This window comes from Anolis sagrei, chromosome 2, assembly GCF_037176765.1.
Source record: "Anolis sagrei isolate rAnoSag1 chromosome 2, rAnoSag1.mat, whole genome shotgun sequence".
In the NCBI taxonomy this organism is placed as follows: Eukaryota; Metazoa; Chordata; class Lepidosauria; order Squamata; family Dactyloidae; genus Anolis; species Anolis sagrei.
The window spans coordinates 182646875-182674688 of record NC_090022.1 but is presented as its reverse complement, the minus strand read 5'-3'; the positions used below and the strand labels follow the sequence as shown (position 1 = coordinate 182674688).

The 27814-nt window shown below is 42.5% G+C and overlaps 1 protein-coding gene across 1 annotated transcript in view; it reads left to right on the top strand.

The window, feature by feature from the left end:
• Positions 1-27814, top strand: part of FAM20A (FAM20A golgi associated secretory pathway pseudokinase) — an 85940-nt gene that overhangs the window by 47836 nt on the left and 10290 nt on the right. The window contains exons 3-9 of the mRNA XM_060763038.2: positions 2888-2938; positions 4482-4560; positions 7396-7488; positions 13460-13575; positions 15998-16178; positions 22188-22297; positions 24397-24478. Of these exons, the coding sequence (XP_060619021.2) occupies positions 2888-2938; positions 4482-4560; positions 7396-7488; positions 13460-13575; positions 15998-16178; positions 22188-22297; positions 24397-24478 (712 nt within the window). The remainder of the gene's footprint in view (positions 1-2887; positions 2939-4481; positions 4561-7395; positions 7489-13459; positions 13576-15997; positions 16179-22187; positions 22298-24396; positions 24479-27814) is intronic.

Below are 27814 nucleotides of genomic sequence, written 5' to 3'. Positions count from 1 at the left end.
GCAACTTAGAAGTCCCTGAACAGATTCAGAAGTGGAGTTGACAGATCAAAAGACAACCTGGCAAAGTGGCATTGCCTGAAAGAATCTTCTACCTTGTGCAACTGTGGAGCTGAACAAACAACTCAGCACCTGCCTCATGCACAGAGGAAGAACTGTTTAAAGCTACAGACAATGCAGTCGCTGTTGCTCGTTTTTGGTCTAAAACTATTTAGTTTCTTGTGATCCCTTTACTTTATCAGTTTAAAACTTATTTATTATGCAATGCTTTTGACACAAAATAAAAATCATGGTACAAGGGATTTCCTCTTGCAGTAGGTCACTCATAAGGGGTGACAAATCTCCATGTCCAGCCCGGACGCCTCTCTCACCTACCCTCATTTTTAAAAAAGCATCCATTTTCTAAAAGTTTTGAAAACATTTAAAGAGCAACCAATCTACCAACACCCATTAAAATATTCCCAAAGGAAACAATTGCTAATCAAAACTCTGCAGAATGAAAAGGTCATTGCTTGCTGAAGAAAGTCTTTCGCCTCTGGTGAGGCAGTTCCTGCAATTCCTTCTTAATTAATGTGACACCGAATCCACCCCTTAAAGGTTTTGGGTTTTTTAATGAAGCATGCTCATTTAATTAAATCGTTCTAATAATGTAAACATCCCTGTTTAATAACCAGGTCATAATCCACATTTTTTTAAAAAAAGCATAAAATCAAAACTTTACAAAATACAAACAAGGATAAGAGAAATTATAGAGCAATTACTCTATCCTGATCACACCAATGTCTTTGTGTAAAACCAGATGTTCACTTGTTCTCATTCCATATGTGTCCCCATACTGGCAAATAATACCTGGTAATCCCATCAAGAACGTTGCTGCTATTGTCGTAGCTCAGTATTAGAGTATTTCTTCTACAAATACAAGCAACCCGAAAATATTTAGGCCCCATTCACATTATACTGAGGCACTGAGGCGCGGGGAGTTCTCCCATTGGCTCCCATGCAGCGGAGGGGTTCTGCGATTGGCTCTGGCGCAGGGCGGGCGGCCGCGCCTCCTCCCAGCTGGAATTGCGTCAGCCAGTCACCAGCGAGCCGGGCGGAGGGCGAGGGGCGGGAATTTTGAACTTTCAAACCTGGAAACTCCTATAAAAATGCCTCGGATCTCTGTACTGGTATGCTTTGTAGGCGAATTATTGCTACATCGCATCCTTTTCAGCTGAATCGCTAATAAAACCACCTTGGTGCCTTTTCTTCAACTTTGGAGAGCTTTATTTTGAATTTTAATCTTAATAAAACTGCTGAAATCAGTCTTCTCTGGCTCGCCAAAGTAGCGGACCCTCTTTGGTGCGGTCCTAGAGTCCCTCCTCCTGGGGAAGACCCTTCTAAAGCTTCTATCGGCTTCAATACCATTATATTACTATGAGTCCACTTTAACTGCTAATAGCAACTTCCTGTGAAATTCTGACAGTTGAGGGACGTACCATAAATATCCTCACCCAGGGACATCTCTGATCAAAATACACATTTCAGGTTTCCATAAGAAGCAGCCTGGGAAAAGTTAAAGTGGGATCACACTGCTATAATTCTATAATATGAAAGAGCCCTAGGTCTCATCTGATTCTGGAGCATATACAGAATAACCTTATTGCAGCATTTGTGATAGACCTATTACCCTTCCAGACTCAAGCTATAGGGCCCTTCCACACTTCTGCTATATCCCAGGATCTGATCCCAGACTATCTGTTTATCCCAGGTTATCTGGCAGTGGAGACTCCAGTTTAAAGCAGATAATCTGGGATCAGAATCTGGGATAAAGGGCAGTGTGGAAGGGCCCTTCGAGGGCAGCTTGTGGGATGAAAGCCAGGCTGCTTAGCAATGCATAGTAGAGGCAACATATGGGTTCCTTGATTATGAAGGGCAGTGAATCCACTCTGGGTTTTAGTCTGAACTTTAAAGGAGAGATCCAACCTTCTGAATCTTATGTTCAAAATATGTCCAGTTGATTAAAGCCAGTTTTAGTCAGGAAATTAAAACTTATGCCTTGTGTTTATTCTTTGTTCTGTGTATTTTAATATGTATTTTATAGACTTATTTATTTATTTATTTATTTATTTATTTACAGCTTTTATATTCCACCCTTCTCACCCCACAGGGGACTCAGGGCGGATTACAGTGTACACATATATGGCAAACATTCAATGCCAATTTTTGACATACAAACATATACAGACATCCACAGAGGCTATTTAACTTTTCTGGCCGTCGGGGAGCTGTCGCTTTCATTGTCCATCTGCGACGCTGATGAAGAACTTCCGCATTCCCGCATGCTTCCCCGCTGGAATGCTTTGCTGGAGTCTTCTTTATGGCCTCATAAATCAGTTAATTTAGCCTCCCCACACTTTAAGGTGGTACCTTATTTTCCTACTTGGCAGATGCAACTGTCTTTTGGGTTGCAAAGGTCGACAACAGGCTACACACAATGGTTGGAAACCCACTCCAACCCGGGCTGGCTTCGAACTCATGACCTTTTTGGTCAGAGTGATCTTAATGCAGCTGACACTCAGCCAGCTGTGCCACAATTCCGTTTTATCCTGTTTTAATATGTGTATTTTATAAAATGTTTTAGATGATTATATGCTTTTAGTGATGTTGTAACCCACCTCGAGCCACAAGGAGAGGTGGATAATAAATACAGTTGTTGTCGTTGTTGTTGTTGTTGTTGTTAAAGGGTTTCAGACTAAACCCTTGGGTAGATTCACTACTTCCCTGATACGGAGCCACTTGGTCCAGCATCTACTGTCATAATAGTGCTATGTGTGCCTACACCTTGTTTTCAAGAAATCTTCTCTGTTCAGTGAATCTGAATTTCAATCCTTTTTCTTTTTTGCTTCAGATTACAGCCAGGATGAGAAAGCATTGCTAGGCGTCTGTGACTGCACACAAAGTAGGTAGACGGTGTTCTGTTTCCATCATCTTACTTGATTAATGCAACACGGGAATCCTTTGTACTGCAAAGAGTAAAATACATTTTAATAACAGCAGTGATTATTATACTACTCTGTCCCCTTCTACTCTGCCATATATAACCCAGATCAACACAGATAATCTACATTATCTGCTTTGAACTGGGTAATATGAGTCTACAATGCCATATAATCCAGTTCAAAGCAGATAATCTGTATTTTATATGGCAGTGTAGGGCCCCTTCTACTTTACCATATAAAATCCAGATTATCTGCTTTGAACTGGGTTATGTGGCAGTGTAGACTCATATTATCCAGTTCAAAGCAGAAAGTGTGGATTATCCAATTTGATAATCTGGATTATATGGCAATTTCTTTTTAAAATTTTGCCCAGCATTTATTTTTTAAATTTTAAACTATTACATTTGGCCCAGCCATAGGTTTTTAAATCCTTGCGTGTTATTGTTTATATGTGAGTTATATTAATGGTATTGTTTTTTGCTTATAGTTTTTTGTTTTGTTGATATGTTGTCGGGCTTGGCCTCATGTAAGCCGCTCCGAGTCCCTTGGGGAGATGGTGGTGGGGTATAAATAAAGTTTTATTATTTATTATTAGTTTAGAAGGGGGCTCTTTTTCTGTTTATCAGGAAAGAGATGGTTGATGGTCCCATGCACTTTCCCTGTGCAAAGAATCCGTAGTGCAAGGCAAAATTCTGACAATGATTCTGCTTTTCCATGTCACACCTCCATTCACACCAAGGAGGTGGATGGAAATTGCATCCAGCTTGCTTAGATAGAGGACCAGATCTCAGTTGTTCCCAGTGTCTGCTTTCCAGTAAGTGGGGAATTTGTGGGAATGGACTAGCAATCACTGTGCTGTAGTATAACTACAGTGCTTACACATTTTAATTGTTGTGTGGTCTTCTAGCCTATGAGTAGCAAAAATCCCTATCTCTAAGGGCCCTTCCACAGAGTCCTATATCCCAGAATATCAATACAGAAAATCCCATATTAAATAAAGCTGATATTGTGGGAATTTCTGCCTTGATATAGGGTTGTGTGGAAGGGCCCCTAGTGATAAGTCTCACTTAAGATTGCATGATTGGCAACTGGAGAGGGCTCCCATGCCCTCCGTTTTTGTCTATAAGAATACATTTCAGCAGGTATTACTTGTCATGCAATGAAAAAATGACCAATACCTACTGAAATTTTCTTTTCTACACAAAGGGGGAGACACCACGTTTTCATTTTGGCAAACCAGCCTATAGACCAATGGTTTTCAACCTGTGGGTCCCCAGGTGTTTTGACCTACAACTCCCAGAAATCCCAGCCAGCTTACCAGCTGTTAGGAGTTCTGGGAATTGAAGGCCAAAACATCTGGGGACCCAGAGGATGAAAACCACTGCTATATACAAATGCTCCAAATGTTACCAGCCAGGCTGGCCTATTAAAATCAGTACCACTAAAAAGATTATATTTAGTAAAACATTGAATAGAAGCATCAATTATTCTTTTCTTTCTTAGTTGTCAAGCCCAGTGGTGTACATTTGAAACTTGTTCTTCGCTTCCAAGACTTTGGGAAAGCCATGTTCAAACCTATGAGGTAAGCTTGCTCCACTTGGAAACATGAATTAATGATGAAGGTGATGGGGAAAATGTTTGGTAACTCTACTCTGAGCAATTTGTGACCGTTCTGTGGTGTCAAGTCCTTTCTGATGTATGATTAACCAGTCATGTGGGTTTCTTGGCAAGATTTGTTCAGAGAGAGCTTGTCTTTACCTTCCTTTGAGGCTGAGAGTGTGTGACTTTCCTAAGGCCATGGCTCAACAGGGTTTTGATTAATGGTTTCCAATGTGGTTGTCCATTGGACTACCGCAACTCCATGCTGTCCCAGATCCTTCTATGAAATAAGCCAAGAAAATAAAACCAAACTGGAGTTGTCATCATTTGCACAAGAAGCAATTTTGTGAGTGGTGGTTTGTTTTATCAGCCAAAAGCAGATATGATAGGAGTTGATCTGGAGTTTTCACCCTAACTTTCACCCTAAGTTGAGGAGTTGCAGTGCATTAAACCCCTGTGCTGGCAATACTGAAGACTGATAGGTTGCAGGTTCGAATCCGGGGAGAGGCGGATGAGCTCCCTCTATCAGCTCCAGCTCCTCATGTGGGGACATGAGAGAAGCCTCCCACAAGGATGATAAAAAAAACATCAAATCATCCGGGCGTCCCCTGGGCAACGTCCTTGCAGATGGCCAATTCTCTCACACCAGAAGCGACTTGCAGTTTCTCAAGTTGCTCCTGACACGACAAAAAAAACCCCTAAGTTGAAATTTATTTATTTATTTATTTCAAACATTTGTACCCCGCCCTTCTCAATATCCAAAGGGGGACTCAGGGTGCCTTCCAGCCGGCAACAATTCGATGCCCAGACAAACAAAACACAGTAAAACACGACAACTACATAATAGGCAAAAACATTAGGTTAAAATCCATTTAAAACAATATTATCCACTAAATAGCCATATCTAAATCCGATTCAGTAACCAATGACCCAGTCCAAAACCTGTCCATACAACAATAACAACAACAACAATGAAACTTTATTTATATACCGCTCTATCTCCCCGAGGGGACTTAGAGCGGTTTCCAAGTAACATCAATACATACAGAGTAAACAACATAAACATAAAATTAACAAAGTAATATAAGCATAAAAAATCGCAATAGCACATATATATTTAAAATAATTCTGCTTGTTCAAGACAATTTAAAATGGCCGGGCCAAGGCTAGTGCAGTTTTTAGAGGGTCCGGGAAATTAGGTAGAATGCTATAGCAAGCAACAACAATAATAGGTATAGTCTATGGCTGTTCATTTCCGGGGCCTGATAGGAGGAAATAACCTGGATAAGTGGTAGAAAAAGATATGGCCATATTCAACAGTATCTGGGGCTGAGCTAGAACTAGTCATTCTCAAAGGCTTGTTTAAACCACCAGGTCTTCAAGCTCTTACGAAAGGAGGGGAGGGATGGGGCCTGTTATTTCTCTAGGAAGGGCATTCTAGGGGTGGGGGGCCAGCACCGAGAAGGCCCTCTCTCTCGTCCCCACCAACCGTGCCTATGACGGTGGTGGGAGCAAGAGGAGGGCCTCTCTGAAAGATCTTAAAGTCCGCGCCAGTTCATAGAGGGAGATGTAATCGCAAAGATAGGCGGGGCCCGAACCATTTAGGGCTTTATAGGTCATAACCTGCACCTTGAATTTGGCTCAGCAACTTATTGGCAGCCAGTGAAACGCCATAGTCCGTTCCCAAAGACATTGTGATTGTTGTCAGCCTGCTACCCAAATGCCTGGTCCCAAAACCATGTTTTGAGCTTCATGCCAAAGGAAAGGAGGGATGTAGTTGACCTAATTTCGCTGGGGAGCGTGTTCCACAGGAAGGCCCTGTCTCTCGTATCTGTCATGCGGGTTTACGACGAGGGCAGGATTGAGAGCAGGGCCTCCCTGGATGATCTTAGACTCTGAGGCAGGACATAGAGGTAGATATGTTTGGACACATAAACTTAGCCGGAACTGTATAAATTGAAAGATAAATTGAAGGCTTTAATTTTATTTCATTTCTGCTGCTGTCCAGATATTAGTTTGGAACCCACACGGGCATGTTAAATGGAGTTGAATTCTCCCTTTAATGTAGTCTGTGGGATGCATGTACCCCAAGAATATTTCTGAGGCCTCCCAAAAGTTTCCCGTGCCTCTTCCTTACTTTTGGCAAAATCAGGGGGGAGTGGCGGGGAATTCTAAAATGTTTTGACCTCAAATGCCCCATAATACTTTCTTGACACTTTTGGGGGGGAGTCTATCCTCTGTTTCAGAATTTCTAGGTGTCTCCTCAACCTTTACGCTCTGGTGGCCTATCCAAGCAAAATGGAGTGAAGGGATAGGACTCTATAGGATCCGGGAGCAGTATTGTTCCCCATACTCTGTCATTTTCTTTTTTTTTTACTGTGCAGATAATTTTTCCCTTTTTAGGCCCCATTTACACTGACATATAAAATCCAAATTTTACACTTAGAACTGGATTATATGGCAGGGTAGACACATATAATCCAGTTGACAGCAGATAATGTGGCGTCTCTGCTTATAATCTACATTATATGGCAGTGTAGAGGGGGGCCATACAGAGTACCCCGCAGATTGAGGTTTTGCAACCCATCCCTTCCCCGAGTCCCTGCTTGGAAACACCTCCCCCAACACTGCAATCTTCTCTTTGAAAGCAAACTGTGGTGTGAAAGGCTGTTTCCACAATTATTTTAACCCAACCATTGGAATGAGCTGAAAGGGGTGAAATGAATAAAATATACCTCCGGTGCCTATTGTGAAGCACTTTTCTTCAAGCTGAAATGATGTCAACTGCTAGGGTTCATAACCCCTTCTTTTCTTTCAGACAGAAACGTGATGAGGAGACTCCAGAAGATTTTTTCTATTTTGTTGACTTTCAAAGACACAATGCAGAAATTGCTGCCTTCCACCTTGACAGGTAATTCCACACATAACAGTTTTCTGACCTCTTTCTTCCACTGCATAGCTGGGAACAAAACACAATGCAGCTTCAGATGGGGAGAAGAAGAAAATAAAGTGGCTAAAGTTTCATGAAGGCTGGAGAATAGATCTTTGTTGTTGTTCATTCGTTCAGTCATCTCCAACTCTTTGTGACCTCATGGACCAGCCCACGCCAGAGCTCCTTGTCGGCCATCACCACCCCAGCTCCTTCAAGGTCAGTCCAGTCACTTCAAGGATGCCATCCATCCATCTTGTCCTTGGTCAGCTCCTCTTCCTTTTGCCTTCCACTTTCGCCAGCATAATTGTCTTCTCTAGGCTTTGCTGTCTACTCATGATGTGGCCAAAGTACTTCAACTTTGTCTCTAGTATCCTTCCCTCCAATGAGCAGTCGGGCTTTATTTCCTGGAGGATGGACTGGTTGGACCTTCTCACGGTCCAAGGCACTCTCAGAACTTTCCTCCAACACCACAGAGTTCAAAAGCATCAATCTTCCTTCGCTCAGCCTTCCCTAAGGTCCAGCTCTCACATCCGTAGGTTACTACAGGGAATACCATGACTTTGACTATGCGGATCTTTGTTGCCAGTGTGGTATCTCTACTCTTTACTATTTTATCGAGATTGGACATTGCTCTCCTCCCAAGAAGTAAGCGTCTTCCTGGCCACAGTCTGCATCTGCAGTAATCTTTGCACCTAGAAATACAAAGTTTGTCACGGCCTCCACATTTTCTCCCTCTATTTCCCAGTTGTCAATCATTCTTGTTGCCATAATCTTGGTTTTTCTGATGTTTAGCTGCAACCCAGCTTTTGCGCTGTCTTCTTTCACCTTGATTAGAAGGCTCCTCAGCTCCTCCTCACTTTCGGCCATCAGAGTGGTGTCATCTGCATATCTGAGGTTGTTAATGTTTCTTCCAGCAATTTTCACCCCAGCTTTGCATTCCTCAAGCCCCGCACATCGCATGATGTGTTCTGCATACAAGTTAAAAAGGTTGGGTGAGAGTATGCAGCCTTGCCGTACGCCTGGTCCAGATTATCTGTTTGAACTGGATTATAGGAGTCCATATTGCCAGATAATCTAGGATAAGAAGATAATCTAGGATCAGATCCTGGGATATAGAGCAGTGTAGATCCAGCTGGAATTGTCAGAAAGGATAATTGCTTATAGGACTGTTGCAAGAAGGGACTCCAGATTGTGGTTTTAATCAGCTCTCAACTTGGATGTCTTTAAAGCAGTGGTTCTTAACCTGTGGGCTGTGGACCACTAGTGGGCCATGAAGATGGAAATCTGGTTGCCGAGCCTTGCCCTCAGTGTGTTGCCTCTTTATTTTATTTTATTTTATTTTATTTTATTTTTTATTTCTGCTCCTTTGGTGCCTCCTGCCACTCTTTTCCTGTCACTGACCATGGCATATATTCTGTATCAGAAACTAGAGCTGATGTGGTCTATCCAATGCAATTTTCCAAATCAGCACCCCAAACCAAATCTAAAGTTGACCAAAAACTGATTCATAACCCTTTTGGTACTAATGTTGGAGAGTGGTCCCTGGTCAAAGTGGTCCCTAGTCAAAAAGAGATTGGGAACTGCTGCTTTAGGAGAGTGAAGGGTGGTGCTCCCACCCTTCGCAGACTATGGGCCATGAGAACCATATATTACCTGCCATATTAGAGTTTATATGCACCTGTGCTTTGGAGGCTCCTTCTACTCTGACATATAATCCAAATTATCAATTTTAAATGCCAGCCTCTTTTATACAAAACTGTACAGTTAGATGGTTTAAATCTGGGACTGTACTAAAGAGTAGGATAAAAGAAATGTAGCAATACTGCCCTAAACTGTGCTGTTAATCCTAGCTAGGTGTGGTTGCGATTGTTGTGTGTCTTCAGGCTTTTTCTGACATGGTAACCCTATCACAGGGTTTTCTGAAACTGATGTGTTACTCATCCAAGGTCACCCAGCAGATTTCCATGGCCAAGTGGAAAATTGGGGTAGACCTTTGAATCGGTTGGATTTGACTCAGCATTCAACAATTGATTTACTAAGACTACTCTGGCTGGAACTAACCAAAAGTTTACTGCATTTTTTCCCTGAATCCTCAATGCTATCATCATAAGAATTCTTTTCAATCCCTTTTTCCCCATTCAATGAATCATCAGAGCATGCTTTAACAGTGAGTGTTGGAGGTCTCCAAGCTGGTGTCTTAGAGAGGTAGATACAACTCCCATTATCCTTAGCAGGCTTAGTCATTAGGAAATATGGGAGTTGTAATTAAATATAAAGGTTTTCCTTTGACATTAAGTCTAGACGTGTCTGATTCTGGGAGGTAGTGCTCATCTCTGTTTCTAAGCCGAAAAGCCTATCTGTGGATGCCTCCAAGGTCATGTGGCCAGTATGACTCCATGGAATGCTGTTACCTTCCCACCAAAGTGGTACCAATTGACCTACTCACATTTGCATGTTTTCAAACTGCTAGGTTGGCAGAAGCTGGGGCTAGCAATGGGAGTTCACCCCACTCCCCAAATTTGAACTGCTGACCTTTTGGTCAGCAAGTTCAGCAGCTCAACGGTTCAACCCACTGTGCCACTGGGTGCTCCAGGAGTTGTAATTAATCATCCCTAAAAGGAACCAGATTTGTAGCTGCTGCATGATTTTGTAAGATTGATTCCTTGTTCCATAGATCATCACAAAGCCATAAATCATATTGCACATATCAGGTATCAAACAGCCAACTCTACAATAAATCTCTCTAATTCTTTTCCTCTTTTTTGTTCCAAGGAAAATTTAATCTGGCAGTCTTCTACACTGCCATATAATCCACTCCTACACTCCTTCTACACTGCCATATAATCCAGATTATCAAATCAGATAATACACATTAAGTACTTTGAACTGGATTATATGCGTCTACAGTGCCATATAATCCAGTTCAAAGCAGATAATCTGGATTTTGTACGGTAGTGTAGAAGGGGCCTCAGAAGCTTAATCAGGCCAGGTATTCCAGCTATGCATGTAGCATCTTAGCATGCACTCAGGCCCCATCTACACTGCCATATAAATCCAGATTATCTGCTTTGACCTGGATTATATGAGCCTACAATGCCATATTAAAACAGATAATCTGGATTGTACATGGTAGTGTAGATGGGGCCCCAGTCAACCACTTTCTTTCCTGCTGAACCTTTAACAAACCTCAGTGTGTGGTTGGGGGACTATGTGTTTGCCTTGGTGTGTTGCAGGACCCAAGATGATTTGCTGTTTGTTTGCTTTTATGTTTAGCAAGCAACAATCTAAACTCCAGTTCCAGCTATCTTGGGGACATTTTAAGAGGCATTTGTGCCCATATTAGTCATTCTGCCTGGTGGTTTATGACTCACTAACCAATAATGTTTTGTTTTGCTGACAAAACAACATCAAGCCCCAAAGCACCCTTTGCTGTTCTTGTGATAGGAATCACCCTAGATAGTACAAATAGCTCTTACTTCAAAGGATCTTCCAAGCTGTTGCAGGCTGAACAGAAATAGAGTCCTACTAGTGTCTAGATCCAGGGAAGTCATGCTACGTCTCTATTCTGCCTTGGTCAGACCACATCTGGAATACTGTGTCAAATTCTGGGCACCACAATTGAAGGGAGATGTTGACAAGCTGGAATGTGTCCAGAGGAAGGCGACTAAAATGATCAAGGATCTGGAGAGCAAGCCCTATGAGGAGTGGCTTAAAGAGCTGGCCATGTTTAGCCTGAAGAAGAGAAAACTGAGAGGAGACATGATGAGACCCATGTATAAATATGTGAGGGGAAGTCATAGGGAGGAGGGAACAAGCTGCCCTGGAGACTAGGACGCGGAACAATGGCTTCAAACTACAGGAAAGGAGATTCCATCTGAACATTAGGAAGAACTTCCTGACTGTGAGAGCCGTTCAGCAGTGGAACTCTCTGCCCTGGAGTGTGGTTGTGGCTCATTCTTTGGTTGCTTTTAAGCAGAGGCCAGATGGCCATCTGTTGGGGGTGCTTTGAATGTGATTTTCCTGCTTCTTGGCAGGGGGTTGGACTGAATGGGCCACGAGGTCTCTTCCAACTCTATGATTCTATGATTCTAGTGTGAAAGGGTCCATTGTTAAAGATACCCGGGGTTGCACATGGTGCCTTTTGTATGCAAATCTCCATGGTCGAGATACAAAGAAAACCACAGTTGCAAAAAGTTAAAACAAAAACAAACCACAAACCAAAATCCAGTTTCTTGTCCCAACTAGAAGTACAGACATTGAGTTAATTGCTGGATGAGAAGTCATTCTTTATGTAATTGATTCAGCATGTGTTCCATAGTTGGGGCCTAACCACTGGATTTCAGAATGTGGAAAGGTGCACTCTGAACCTGTGAATCATTTATCAACATTTCTGTGTACCAGGAAGTCCATGCCCTATTCATCCTGAAATCCTTGCATAACTGTGAGTATTTTGGCCTCACACTCCACATTATTTTGAAACTATGATTACTGACAGCAGCTGTTCTTGGTACCGAGAACAGCTCCATGTCTTGTAAGGAAGCAACTGATATTTTCTACCTGATAGTGGAAGCCAAATAGGCACAGTCTTCCTGTTGATCAACCTCCAGATAATTACATGCCATATTTTCATTTTACTGCAATCCTCCTACATAAAGTACTTGGCAGAACATTTAATCCTACGCACATTTCACTACAATGCATGCCAGCCTTCATTTACAAAATTGGCCATTCTACTCTTTGGTTCTTCCCAGCTGACCTTATTCAAAAGTATCTGTGGCTAAGGAAACAGTGTCACTAAGTGCAATGATGTGGTGTGAAGGATAAGCACTAAGCTTGGTCGATCCAAAAACAAAATGGCTCAAAGCTTGTTTTGGATGTAGGGGGCACTGGTGGTTCGATTCTAAAGTCAATTCCGATTTTCACAGAAAAATTTTTCAAAACTTTTCAAAACTTCTGAGACTTCCGAATCTTTTCATTAATGGTTTGAAAGTGTTATCTTCAGTTTCATTGGGAGGTCTTTACTTTGAAAGTAGTTGTTTTACCCCAGAGGTGGGGAAAAACAAGCAGGGGAAATTCATTCCTTCTCTGGTTTAAAACTGGCTTCTCTGGCTTGAGCCAAGGCCAGGGACCAGAAGCGGGGAAAAGCAAGCGAAGGAAATTCCTTCCTTCTCTGGTTTAAAACTGGCTTCTCTGGCTTGAGCGAAGGCCAGGAAATTCCTTCCTTCTCCGGTTTAAATCTGGCTTCTCTGGCTTTAAAACCGGCTTCTCTAGCTTGAGCCGAGGCCAGGAAATTCATTCCTTCTCTGGTTTAAAACTGGCTTCTCTGGCTTTAAAACTGGCTTCTCTGGCTTGAGCGAAGGCCAAGAAATTCCTTCCTTCTCTGGTTTATAACTGGCTTCTCTGGCTTGAGCCGAGGTCAGTGACCAGAAGCGGGGAAAAGCAAGCAGAGGAAATTAATTCCTTCTCTGGTTTTTATCTATCTCTGTTTCTATCTTTGAGTGCATATTTTAACTAAGAGGTTTCAAGGGAGTGTTTATATTTTTGGGCAACTTCAATTTCAATGAAATAACCATCCTCTGCTAATCCAGTATGTTTTTGAAGTGGCATGTCTTTATCCATGGCAGTTTAAAGACATGGTTCTTCAGTTTAACAGCTGAGTTACCTGTGCACTATTACATTAATGCTTGTGAATATTACTTGTTCAAAGGGTTGACTTCTAACAAGGTCATGCTTTTCTTGACTAGTGGTTTTCAAAAAGAGGTCTCCACATGTTCATGGAGATTCACATTTGCCAAACAGATGTTGGCATCATTTTTACCTTTTCAATAAGGTTATGGTGCAGTTATTTCCAATAGGTTTTGTAATTTCCAATACTTTATTTCAGTTGCATTGCAAATTGACTAGATTTCTTCCATTCCTTACTTACCTTGCTTCCCTTTCTTGCCTCCAGGATTCTAGATTTCCGTCGTGTTCCTCCAGTGGTTGGGAGAGTAATCAACATTACTAAGGAGATTTTAGAGATCACCAAGAATGAAATCCTCCAGAGTGTCTTTTTTATTTCACCAGGTATGTTTCGTCTGCATTGCCTGAAGGGAGGGAAAAGATTAACATTGGCCAGAATGAAGGGGATTCAGAGTGGATCACAGAACACATATACAGCAAACATTCAATGCCGTTTATACACTGACAAGACAGATAATTCTATATAGACAGAGTGATATATAGGCTTTTCCCATCTTCGGCACCTTGGAGGCTGTGCTCAGTTCCGGCCACCAGGGGGGGCTGGCACTCTATCTCCCTGTCAAAGAGCTTTGTTTGTAAACTTCCTCCTTGATTTAATCACTAACATTTTTCTGGCATTTCCATATGGGTGTCTTAAATACCTCCCTGCTTAAGCGGTACCTATTTATCCACACACATTGCTGTTTTCAAAACTGCTAGGTAGGCAGAAGCTGGGCTAAAGAGCAGGAGTTCACCCCGATCCAGGCTTTGAACTGTCAACCTTTTGAATGGCACAATTTACTGCAGCTGGTGTTCTAAAGCCCGGCCCTTAATAATGTCATTGTATATCCATGGATCTTGATAATCTTGAAGGATCCTTGAAGGAACTAGTTTGGATAACAAGAGCCCACTATATATTTAGAGTTATGTATCATACACAGTGATTGTGGATTCTGGCTAAGTTTTTCAATGCCAAAGTGTGAGCGCAGCCTCTAACTTTTGAATAAATGAAAATGGAAGCATACAGGCCATAACAGAGACTTTTGCATAATGCTAAAGGTATTTGTTATCCTACACATATGGTGTACTGGAAAGCTATTTCTTTATTCAAATGGACATTCTGTGAGATATCCACGGCTTGCCAAAGGCTATGGAAGTGACAGAAACAAGATACAAGAGATCAGCATGTGTGACAGTCCACACACAGTTGGCATGCTTTCTTTGTCCTCTGTGAAGACTACTTGCTTAGGAAATTTGTCCTCATACTTATCTGTCAGGAAGAGTAGAAGTATAACTCTCTTCTCAGCATCTCGACATTCCAGGAAGTAGATGGATGACAGAGTTTGCAGCAACAGAGCCTCTACAACTCCTATATCCCAAAGGTTCGAAAAGCATGAGTCACTAACAGATATTTGTTTATGTAGTTACTTTATTTTTATCCCATCTTTCTCCTGATATAGAGACTCACGGTTGCACACAATAGATATAAAACAATGCTAATTAAAAACAATGCAAAGACATTAACATGTAACACTACTTCAACTAACCTGGACCCAAGCCACATAGGACTTTATAGGTCAAAACCAGCACTTTGAATTGTGCCTAAAGACAAGGCATCACCTAATGGAGGTATTGCAACAGGAGAGTTGTAGGTTCCCGGTTGCCAGGCCCATAGCTCGGGGGGGGGGGGGGGGGGGCTTGAGGGACTTCAGTCCCCCCCTGAAATTCTCAGGGTGGTCCACAAGAAGACCTTACTGGTATTTTATTCAAACTGTTATGTTTATTCATATCATGATCTGATCTCCATGCTCAATATATCCCATAAGCATGAGGGTATTGGGATAAAGCCCCCCTAGATCAAATTCAGCCCTCCCCTGATCAAACTCAGCCCCCCCCCCAGATCAAACTCAGCCTCCCCAGATCAAACTCACCCCCCCAAATCAAACTCAGCCCCCCCCCAAATCAAACTCAGGCCCCCCCAGATGAAACTCAGCCCCCCCAAATCAAACTCAGCCCTCCCCAGATCAAACTCACCCCCCCCAAATCAAACAGCCTCCCCAGATCAAACTCACCCCCCCCAAATCAAACTCAGCCCCCCCAAATCAAACTCAGCCCCCCCAATCAAACTCAGCCCCCAAATCAAACTCAGCCCCCAAATCAAACTCAGCCCCCCCAAATCAAACCCAGCCCCCCCAAATCAAACCCAGCCCCCCCAAATCAAACTCAGCCCCCCAAATCAAACTCAGCCCCCCAAATCAAACTCAGCCCCCCCCAAATCAAACTCAGTCCCCCCAAATCAAACTCAGCCCCCCCAAATCAAACTCAGCCCCCCCAAATCAAACTCAGTCCCCCCAGATCAAACTCAGCCCCCCCAAATCAAACTCAGCCCCCCCAAATCAAACTCAGCTCCCCCAAATCAAACTCACCCCCCCCCCAGGATCAAACTCAGTCCCCCCAGATCAAACTCAGCCCCCCCCCATCAAACTCAGCCCCCAGATCAAACTCAGCCCCCCCCCCCCCAATCAAAATCTTGGCTACGGGCCTGCCTGTTGCCATTATAATGATTGTGAGTAAGTGGATATTCAAAATACAACATAAGATTAGATTTTGTCCCTTTACAATCCTAAAACCGGGAAATCTATCCCTTTGAAGAAAAAGGAAATCGAGGGGGTTTTATCAAGGTTGTAGACATCTGATTCTTTGCTGTTATAGTAATAGGACACTGTTCTAAACGCCATGTCACTCATGCGTCCTGCTCTCTCCATAGCCAGCAATGTCTGTTTCTTTGCCAAGTGCCCTTACATGTGCAAGACGGAATATGCTGTGTGTGGGAACCCTCACCTACTGGAAGGATCCCTCTCTGTTTTCCTGCCTTCCCTCAATTTGGCACCCCGACTCTCCATCCCCAACCCGTGGATACGATCCTACACTTTTGCTGGAAAAGAGGAGTAAGTGGGTAAATGGACCTCTCTCTTTGCCTATGACTACTATCGCTTCCATACACAGCACTTTAGATATGTTTGCTCTTTGGGGTTTATTGTGCCCGGTGGTTCTTCAAAATCTGGTGGTATTGATAAGTTGTACATTTAACTGACAATAAATCCCTGTTAAACACAATACCAAAAACACTGTTGTTATACCAGATCCACACAAAATGTATGCTTGGTCTCATCGTTCAACAGTCGAATCAACTGGCCTTTTCTAATTATGGACTAACCAAGATTCAGGTTATTGGGTTTAGTCTGCTGAAGTTTACTTTGTTTTATTATATGCTCAATCTTCCAGATAGGTTGTAAAAAAAATCCCATTAATCCCAGTCAGTACAATTGTCATATGTGCTGGGTTGCTGTGAGTTTTCTGGGCTGTATGGCCATTTTCCAGAAGCATTCTCTCCTGAAGTTTCACCCACATCAATGGCAGGTATCCACAGAGGTGATGGGGGTCTGTTCGAAACTAGGCAAGTGGGGTTTATATATCTGTGAAATGTCCAGGATGGAGGAAACAATTCTTGTCTGCTTGAGGCAAGTGTGAATGTTGCAATTGGCCACCTTGATTAACATTTAATGGCATTGCAGCTACAAAGCCTATCTGATTGCTGCCTGGGGGAATCCTTTGTTTGGCGGTGTTAGCTGGCCCAGGTTGATTCTTGTCTGGAAATCTCCTTTTTTAGTGTTGTTCTTTATTTACTGTGCTGATTTTAGAGTTTAGAGTAGCCAGATTTTGTTCATTTTCATTTTTTTTCTCCTTTCTGTTGAAATTGTTCACATGCTAGTGGATTTCAATGACTTCTCTGTTAATATTTAAAAACTCTAAAATCAGGACAGTAAATAAAGAGCAACACTCAAGAAACGGGAATTACAGACAAGAATCAATCATGGATCTGTAATTGGTTAAATGGATGAACCCAGAGGGTGCTCACCAATGCTTCCTCTTCATCCTGGAAAGAAGTGACAAGTGGAATGCTGCAGAGTTCCGTCCTGGACCCGGTCCTGTTCAACATCTTTATTAATGACTTAGATGAAGGGCTAGAAGGCATGATCATCAAGTTTGCAGATGACATTAAATTGGGAGGGTAAGTCAATACTCCAGAAGACAGGAGCAGGATTCAAAAAGATCTTGACAGATTAGAGAGATGGGCCAAAACTAACAATATGAAGTTCAACAGGGACAAATGAAAGATACTCCACTTAGGCAGAAAAAACAAGATGCAAAGATACCGAATGGGGGACGCCTGGCTCGAGAGCAGTACGTGTGAAAAAGATCTTGGAGTCCCCGTAGTCAGCAAGTTAAACATGAGCCAGCAATGTCATGTGGCGGCAAAAAAAATCCAATGGGATTTTGGCCTGCATCAATAGGAGCATAGTGTCTAGGTCCAGGGAAGTCATGCTACCCCTCTATTCTGCTCTGGTTAGACCACACCTGGAATATTGTGTCCAATTCTGGGCACTACAATTCAAGAGAGATATTGACAAGCTGGAATGTGTCCAGAGGAGGGCGACTAAAATGATCAAGGGTCTGGAGAACAAGCCCTATGAGGAGCGGCTTAAAGAGCTGGGCATGTTTAGCCTGAAGAAGAGAAGGCTGAGAGGAGATATGATAGCCATGTATATATATATGAGAGGAAGTCACAAGGAGGAGGGAGCAAGCTTGTTTTCTGCTTCCTTGGAGACTAGAATACAGAACAATGGCTTCAAACTACAAGAAAGGAGATTCCATCTGAACATGAGGAAGAACTTCCTGACTGTGAGAGCCATTCAGCAGTGGAACTCTCTGCCCCGGAGTGTGGTGGAGGCTCCTTTTTTGGAAGCTTTTAAACAGAGGCTGGATGGCCATCTGTCAGGGGTGCTTTGAATGCAATATTCCTGCTTATTGGCCGGGGTTGGACTGGATGGCCCATGAGGTCTCTTCCAACTCTATGATTCTATGATTCTAGAGCCAGCTAACACCTCCCAACAAAGGATCCCCCAGGCAGCAAACAGCCAGGCTTTGGAGTTGCAAGACCATTAAATACTAATCAAGGTGGCCAATTGCAACATTCTCATTTGCCTCAAGCAGACAAGAGTTCTTTCTCCCACCTTGGGCATTCCACAAATACATAAACCCCACTTGCCTAGTTTCCAACAGACCCCATAACCCCATGGATGCCTACCATAGATGTTGACAAAACATCACGAGAGAATGCTTCTGGAACATAGCCATACAGCCGAGAAAACGCACAGCAACCCAGTGATTCCAGCCATGAAAACCTTCAACAACACATCATATGTGCTGTTGGGGAAAATAAGGGGTTGTATCAAATACCAGAGCAAGACAAGGCAAGGCTAATTTCCCTCTCCAATGCCTGCATTTTGGCACAATGAAAGCAATGTTGTATTACTTCAGGACACAATTTTGACTTATTTGAGGGCATTGCTGTCATTTGGAAGATTGGGGACAGAGTAAACAGCCAGATTTGTGTCTGGCTTCAAGCCAGTTTGGTGGATTTTGAGATGAAATTTCAAAATTCACCAAAATTATTTTTTTTAATAGTTCTGAGGACTTGAGGGTTGGGAAGTCCAGCACGTTGCTTTCCCTGGTCTAGAGAGAGTTAAGCTCATCAACCCTGTTCCTTCTGCGAAACATTTGGGAAACAGCTTGACATGGGCAGAGCAAAACAAGGTACTTTATTTCAAAGAACTTCATGGACATAGTCCAGTTAAAATCAACTGGAATGGATTCGGAAAACATGATGGTTACCATAAATGGAACAAAACAGAGTATGCCTTTGTAGATGCCTTTCGGGCTTGAGTCCTGCTGGTCATTCTAATTAAAGTGCACCTATTGAACCAATGGGATTTACAGAAAAGTTGACTCACTCAGTCAACAATTTATTCAGTGGCTTTGCACTGTCTGAACAAAGCAATGATCACCAGGCCAGGGAAAGACTAGTATAGCCCCGACTTGCCCAACTATGTGTCTTTCTAAAATATTGGATTGCAGTTGCCATGATCCTTAACCAGAATGACCAGCTGGAGATTATGGAAGTTGTAGACCAAGACATGAAGTAGATTAGGGAATATATTGTCGAAGGCTTTCATGGCTGGAATCACTGGGTTGTTGTAGGTTTTTTCAGGCTATATGGCCATGATCTAGAGGCATTCTCTCCTGACGTTTCGCCTGAATCTATGGCAAGCATCCTCAGAGGTAGTGAGGTCTGTTGGAACTAGGAAAAAGGGTTTATATATCTGTGGAATGACCAAGGTGAGACAAAGGACTCTTGTCTGCTGGAGCTAGGTGTGAATGTTTCAACTGACCACCTTGATTAGCATATAATGGCCTGACAGTGCCTGCAGCAAACTTTTGTTGAGAGGTGATTAGATGTCCTTGTTTGTTTCTTCTCTATTGTTGTGCTGTTGCAATTTTAGAGTTTTTTAATAATGGTAGCCAGATTTTGTTCATTTTCATGGTTTCCTCCTTTCTGTTGAAATTGTCCACATGCTTGTGTATTTCAGTGGCTTCTCTGTGTAGTCTGACATGGTGGTTGTGAGAGTGGTCCAGCATTTCTGTGTTCTCAAATAACATGCTGTGTCCAGGTTGGTTCATCAGGTGCTCTGCTATGGCTGATTTCTCTGGTTGAAGTAGTCTGCAGTGCCTTTCATGTTCCTTGATTCGTGTTTGAGCGCTGTGTTTAGTGGTACCTATGTAGACTTGTCCACAGCTGCATGGTACAAGGTAGACTCCTGCAGAAGTGAGAGGATCCCTCTTGTCTTTTGCTTGGTGGGACATCTAATCACCTCTCAACAAAAGTTTGCTCTAGGCACTGTCAGGCCGTTATATGTCATTGGTCAGTTGAAACATTCACACCTAGCTCCAGCAGACAAGGGTCCTTTGTCTCACCCTGGTCATTCTACAGATATATAAACCCTTTTTCCTAGTTCCAACAGACCTCACTACCTCTGAGGATGCTTGCCATAGATGCAGGCAAAACGTCAGGAGAGAATGCCTCTAGACCATGGCCATATAGCCCGAAAAAACCTACAACAACTTGCTCCTGTCGCAAGTTAAACATGCAGCAGACATTAGCCTGTAATGTACCTGCCAAATGGAGGCCAGGAAAGAATCCAAAGGTTAAACAAATACAGATATGGCGGGCCAAGAAGTCAAGGTCTTGCTGGGCTCTTTGTTCTCCAAGTGACCAAGACAGGATTTGAAAAGCTTCTTTGGGTGCAGCCCCAGGATTTCTGACTCCCCACCCCACTTGAATGCTTGTGGCATTCAGTCATGTGTGTTTACAGACTAATGTAATGCTTGACCTTTCTGTTTATGCCCACTTTTCTCTATTTTGATTCTTTGTGAACCAGTTATACATACTGGTGGTGGATTTGACAGTTATTCTGCCAAAACGAAGAAAAAGAGCCACTTTCCAAACCCTGCAGGCCAATAAAGCCATTTGTTATAAAATGGAGGCAAACGAAGTATGAAGACTATTATGTGGTGGTTGGGGGGGGGGGGGGACAACGTTTTCACATGCAGTGTGTTTTATTTATTTATTTATTGTGTCAGGAGCAAGCCAACCAGTTGTATTGCATTTTTAGCAAACAAACAAACAAAACACAAAGTTTGCAAGCTTGGTACTTGATTAAATGTCTTTTGCCCAGTATCTGGCCACTTTGAGTGCCTTTGGTGTTGCTGTAAGAAGGTCCTCCATTGTGCATGTAGCAGGGCTCAGACTGCAGTGTAATAGGTGATCTGTGGTTTGCTCTTCTCCATACTCGCATGTCGTGGATTCCACTTTGTAGCCCCATTCCTTAAAGTTGGCTCTGCATCTCATGGTGCCAGAGCGCAGTCTGTTCAGCGCCTTCCAAGTCGCCCAGTTTTCTGTGTGCCCAGGAGGGAGTCTCTCATTTGGTATCAGCCATTGATTGAGGTTCTGGGTTTAAGCCTTCCACTTTTGGACTCTCGCTTGCTGAGGTGTTCCAGCGAGTGTCTCTGTAGATCTTAGAAAGCTATTTCTTGATTTAAGACTTAATGCAGTGTGATGAACAGATACCAAATTAGAGGTGGCTCTTCACACTCACTTGGGTAGAAACATTCAGTTTTTTGCCAGCTTATATGTCACATCATTTATTTCGGTCATAGACCAGCACAAGAACTAAAAGTCACATTTTCATTCGAACTTGGTACATTTAGTACAGTTAAAATGTAAATATAAATACTGAAGCACAATAGGGGGTGAGGGAGCGGAAAGGGAAACAGGGCAAGAACATACAATGCACAGGTCTATCAGCAAATTATATAATCAACGAAGATGATTACTGGAAACACAGTTAACTTTTGGGACCAGTCATCCCTGAGAGATTTTGTATGCTGCGGCACAAAACTTTGCAACATTTTAGGTTGTAGCTGAATTAGTATCTACAAGTAGCAGGGAGGTATACAATTGTCCTGCCTGTAGAGCAGTGGTTCTCAACCTGGGGTCCCCAGATGTTTTTGGCCTACAACTCCCAGAAATCCCAGCCAGTTTACCAGCTGTTAGGATTTCTGGGAGTTGAAGGCCAAAAACATCTGGGGACCCCAGATGAGAAACACTGCTGTAGAGTGAGTCATTTTGAGATCTGAATCCATTGGAGACAGTACATGTTGTTCGTGTGGTTCGTGTGCCTTCAAATCCTTTCTGACTTTATGATGACTTTAGACAACTATATCACAAGGGTTTCTGGATTGGAGAGAGTGCAACTTGCCCAGTGGGTTTTCATGGCCAAGCATAAACATGAACTTTGGTCTCCAGAGTAGTAGTCCAATGCTTAAAATACTTCACCACATTACCTCTTGAGCACTGTTGTCAAAGAAAAGTGGTATCTGCTTATAAACATCTGTATCATGGACTTTTCTTAATGAATGTAGACCTCACTGCCCATTTTTTGAAAAGTGTAATAACACGCAAAACACTGGATCTAAGTTTCAATCCTTTTCTGCAGGTGGGAAGTGAATCCCCTTTATTGCAATACAGTGAAGGAGATTTATCCTTACAGCAGTGGCAACCGGCTACTCAATATCATTGACATGGCAATCTTTGACTTTTTAATAGGTAAGCAGAAACAGATAATCTTGTTGATTTGATTGAGAGCTATTTGCTAATATTATTGATCTGACATGCTGCCCCTAAAGCTGAAAAGGTCCCTTATTATGTGGAATTCAGCTAGCTTGGGAATCCCTTATAGATCTGTGTCTGGCATACCTGGGTGGCAATAGGTTTGGAAAAAATGTTACAGCCAACAATATTGGAGGTGTTAGAGTGAAGCTACTACGAGCCAGACCCAACATAACCAACTGTTAGGAGGACTGAGTTACAGTCCAGCAATATTTGGAAGACCACATGTTTCCCTTCCCTGGTGTAGTATACAACAGTAAGACCTAATGCATGAACTAGATAGGGCAGAACCATCATTTGCTTTGTAACCAGAAGAGTAATTCAGAATGGGCACAGCAGCTGCATATCACCTCCAAAACGCAAGTGCCTTCCCAATATACACTACAAGTAAGCTAAGAGTCTGGCATGTGCTGTAAGACTCAACGGTTCTGGCCCTACTTACCTCTCCAAATGCATCTCCTCCTATGAACCGGCTAGGACACTAAGGTCATCTGGGGAGGCCCTGCTCTCTGTCGCGCCTGCATCACAGGCGCGCTTGGCGGGGACGAGAGACAGGGCCTTCTCAGTGGTGGCCCCTCGGCTGTGGAATGCCCTGCCTGCAGATATCAGATTGGCCCCCTCCCTGCTGGCGTTTCGGAGGAAAGTGAAGACCTAGCTGTTCGAACAAGCATTTGATTAAACAGTGTAATTAAACATAGGAATATGGAATAATGGATGATGAGACTGGATTCTGATTTTACTGTTGAGGCGCTAATGATTGTTATACGGATGTTTAATTATTTATGTTACAATTGTTTTTAATTGCCTTATACTTGTCTTGTGATGTTTTGTATTGATGTTGTTCACCGCTTTGAGTCGCCTGAGGGCTGAGAAAAGCGGTATATAAATAAAGTAAATAAATAAACATGACATCAGTACATGATGGACCAAGTGATAAGAAATATGACTATCCTGACCAACTGTTGCACCCCATTCCTGAATACACCTATGATAACAATGCCACACAGGAGTCCAAAGTATAAGCAAATGGTTTATTGTAAAAACACCTTAAAATATATGAAAAATCAGGAATAAAGATGTGTAAGGCAAAAAAGGATTAGTAATAGGTGATAACCAAACAGTTATCCAAATGTCCCATGCAGATCCCAAGCTAACACAGTCCAGAAATAGCCAAAAAATCACAAGTACAGCATAAGTCCACAAGCAAAAGATATACTTAGTAAAACTTGACCAGGAATGCAAAAACAACAACAGTGAAAACTTCCAGGATACTTAAATCCAAAACCAAGGCTTAACTTGAAACAAAAACCAGAGAACTCAGGCTAGATTCTCACTTGAATGCTACATTGCCTGAACTAACGCATAGGTAAACAACTTGCTAATTAATAGGCACCCATGAAGTCAATTACTATATACCAGGAGATCCTTCATTAGTTCATGGCCTCATGCAAAGTTGCTTGTCAATGTTTTTAGAATATAATGAGATTTCCGTTTCCAAAGTAACAATTTCTATGTTGTAAAAGGTTCTTCATCAATACATAATGTCAGGAACAGTAACACAACAAAATCTCCCGGGTTGTTTTCCTGTTTCGTAATATCTTCTAAGGGTGTTATTCTTCTCTATGATGTTTGAATTCACTAAATAAGAAATAAAGCAACATACAGAAAATAGATATACTACAACCCCCAAATTGACATAGTTTTGGAAAGGTTGTTGATGTACACGCTTGGCTACTTACATTAGTAGCTATTGGCTCTGTTGTAAGTGCCTGTCTGTCTTTATAGCCTGAACTAATGAAGAATCTCTTGGTATATAGTAATTGTCATTTTGGAAGCTTAAAGAAGGGATACTGTGAGCCTTTTAAATATTTCTTTCATTGGATGTGGTATTTGTCACCATAGGCATGTTGTTCCTTGGGATAAAAATTGCCATGACCACACTGATATATCCTGAATGTTATGTCTGCACAAAATAGTCAGTCAACTTAGATTAATTCCAGGGATTGCTCATCAAGTTTCTTTCTCTCTTTAATAAGGCAATATGGACCGTCATCATTATGAGATGTTCACCAAGTTTGGAGATGATGGCTTTTTGCTCCACTTGGACAATGCAAGAGGGTAAGGTAGAAGATTTAAAGAAAGAATGGGTGGTTTTCTTTCAGGAAATAGTCGCAGGATGTTCTCATGCAAATTAAAGGATAACAAATTATAACAAATTATATGAGTTTCTATGTCCTCCTGGAATCCCATGCATTTTAGTAGGGCATTATGGAGTATTGTAATGACCAATTTTAGAGTTATCACCAGGAAAACTGAGGATCCTAAGGTTGTTGATGGGCTTTGGAAGTGACTAGATGCCAAGGATTTAGTTACCAATAAATTTGCTCAGAATTCCCCGAGAAGCAGTATGTAGACAAGAAAAGCCAGTCTAACTGTTATGTTTGTAGTGTAAATTCAGCCTCACGTATACCAAAAAAGGGGGTGGGGGTTGATCTTGACATTCTATTGATTTCACAGTGAGAAGTCTTCTGTATATTTAATGGCAAAAGCCAGGAGCTAGCCGGATACATCTCCAGCTACGGCAGCTTCTCAGTCAAAATTGGGGAGGAAGGGGGTTCCTCTTCCTATTGCAGCCCTCAATGTCCCTCAAAAACCTTTCTAGGGAATGCAAAGCTCCTAGGGCAGCGCTTCTCAACCTGGGGGTTGGGACCACTGGAGGGGTCGCCAGGGGGTGTAAGAGGGGTCGCCAAAGACCACCAGAAAACACAATATTTTCTGTTGGTCATGTGGGCTCTGTGTGAGAAGTTTTACCCAATTCTATTGTAGGTGGGGTTCAGAATGCTCTTTGATTGGAGGTGAACTATAAATCCCAGCAACTACAACTCCCGAATGTCAAGCTCTAGTTTCTCCAAACTCCACCAGTATTCACATTTGGGCATATTGAGTATTCGTGCCAAGTTTGGTCCAGATCCATCATTGTTTGACGCCATAATGATCTCTGGATGTAGGTGAACTACAACTCCCAAACTCAAGGTCAATGCCCACCAAACCCTTTCAATATTTTCTGTTGATCATGGGAGTTCTGTGTGCCAAGTTTGGTTCAATTCCATTGTTGGTGGAATTCAGAATGCTCTTTGATGGTAGGTGAACTATCAATCCCAGCAACTAAAACTCTCAAATGACAACATCAACCCCCCCAACCCTCCGAACCCCACCAATATTAAAATCTGGGCGTATCAGGTATTTGTGCCAAATTTAGTCTAGTGAATGAAAATACATCCTGCATATCAGATATTTACATTATGATTCATAACATTAGCAAAATTACAGTTATGAAGTAGCAACTAAAATAATGTTATAGTTGGGGGTCACAACAACATGAGGAACTGTATTGAAGGGTCGTGGCATTAAGAGAGGTTGAGAAACACTGTCCTAGAGGTAGGATCAGGCCTAAGGCTAGTGATTAGGGGAAGGAAATTCTGTTGCACCAACATTGATGCAGAGATGGCTGTATATGTTTGAAAGTTATTGCCATAGACATGGAAGATCACACTTACAGTAATAATATTTTTAAGCAAGCCAAAATTCAGACATGTCATTTTCTTTCCAAGAGCAGGATTAGTGTTTCACAGCAGCCTTTTAAAAACCACATATTCATTGGAAGAATTCTTCGTGACAACCCGCTGATTCTGAAGCAACACTTCTACCAGTGATGACAAACAACTATATTTTTGTTTTGCCCAATGAGCAGAAAAAATGAACATGCAAACAAATACTTTCCCTTGACACAAAGGCCAATAAAAAGCAGGCAGTCTCTCGAGTAATAGAGTAAACTCATCATTATGAATTTTCCATTAATGAAAAATATTGAAGTAATTTGATGGTTGGCCTTATGTTCTCCTGTGCTTTCCATTAAAATGTGTCCAGTGGCCAAATGAACAGAATTGTTGGAGATTCCAATTTCTTTTTTTTAATTTCATTTGAAGGCATGCACAGGGATCCTTAGATGGGGTTCGGAGGACTGCAGCACTGGGGGACTGTGTAATTTTCTCCCTGTTAATTGCATACCTGCACCACTTTCAGACATGACATACACATTGGTATTGCTCTTTAGACAAGAATGTACATTCTCCTGAACAGAGGAAGTGGAGTTTGGGGTGGTGAATGTTTAACGAGAAGATTGGAGCTTGGTCAAGCCCAGCTCCAGCCTAGGAATTCTGACCTGACTTAGAGAGTGTGTGGGAGTTGCTTTTCAACAATTTATAGAGAAAGGCAGTCCAATCTGGAGCATCTTTTATAGATCGCCACTTTGGGCAGTTCCAGACAGGACTGTAATGCGAGCACAATTAAAACCCGATTGGGTCCGCATTGGAGTCCACACATATTCCAGAAACCCCATGCTTTCCTGCAAGGGGGACTTTCCAGCAGGGCACCCAGACACAAAAAAAACCTCCCCAAAAAAGCCTTTTAAAAAGAAAATTATGGTGGAGGTAAATACCCAGCCATTATTACCATGCTGCTGGAGCTTTCCAGTGTGTAGAAATGTCACGGCAGGAGAAGGGAGGATAGGTCAATTTTCCTCCTCCTTCTCTTGGTGCACTATATCTATGCACCAGGACAACTCTGGCAGCGCAGTAATGGTGGTCGGGTAAGTTATTTTCTTTTTTAAGGCTTTTCTGGGGAGTTTGGAGAAGGTTAGAGCCCTCTCAGATATTCCAGATTCATGGAACCCAGAAAACATGAGGGCTATTATTGACTTCCCTCTCAGACATCCTAGGACTTCTGAAGGGGCAATCCTGACAGCTCCCACAACTAGAAAGACCCGGGTCTTTCTAGCTGTCAAATTACTCTGGGAAAAAGTGAGGTTTTCTTGCTTTGTCCTGAAAGATTGCATTTTTTACCTGAGGCTTCATTTGGACAGGGCATAAAAAACGTGGGCACTCACACGTTTTAGGCAATGTCTGGATGTTCCCTTAGTTAAGTCCTTTGAGGTCCGGAAAGTCACACAAATTCCAGAGAGCTTTTCTTTTATATCAGGTAACACTTGACATAAAGACACCACACTAAAACAGTGGATGTGGCTCTTAATGAGACATGCCGCCTTATCACGGGGTATCTGCGCCCTACACCACTGGTGAAATTACACTGTTTAGCCGGTATTGCACCACCTGACATCCGCCGGGAAGTAGCAGCCAATAGTGAAAGGACCAAGGCAGAGACATCTCCAGCTCATCCCCTGTTTGGGTATCAGCCAGCACGTCAACGACTTAAATCAAGAAATCGTTTTCTAAAATCTACAGAGACACCCGCTAGAACACCTCAGCAAGCGAGAGTCCAAAAGTGGCAGGCTCAAACCCAGAACCTCAATCAATGGCTGATACCAAATGAGAGACTCCCCCCTGGTCACACAGAAAACTGGGCGACTTGGAAGGCGCTGAACAGACTGCGCTCTGG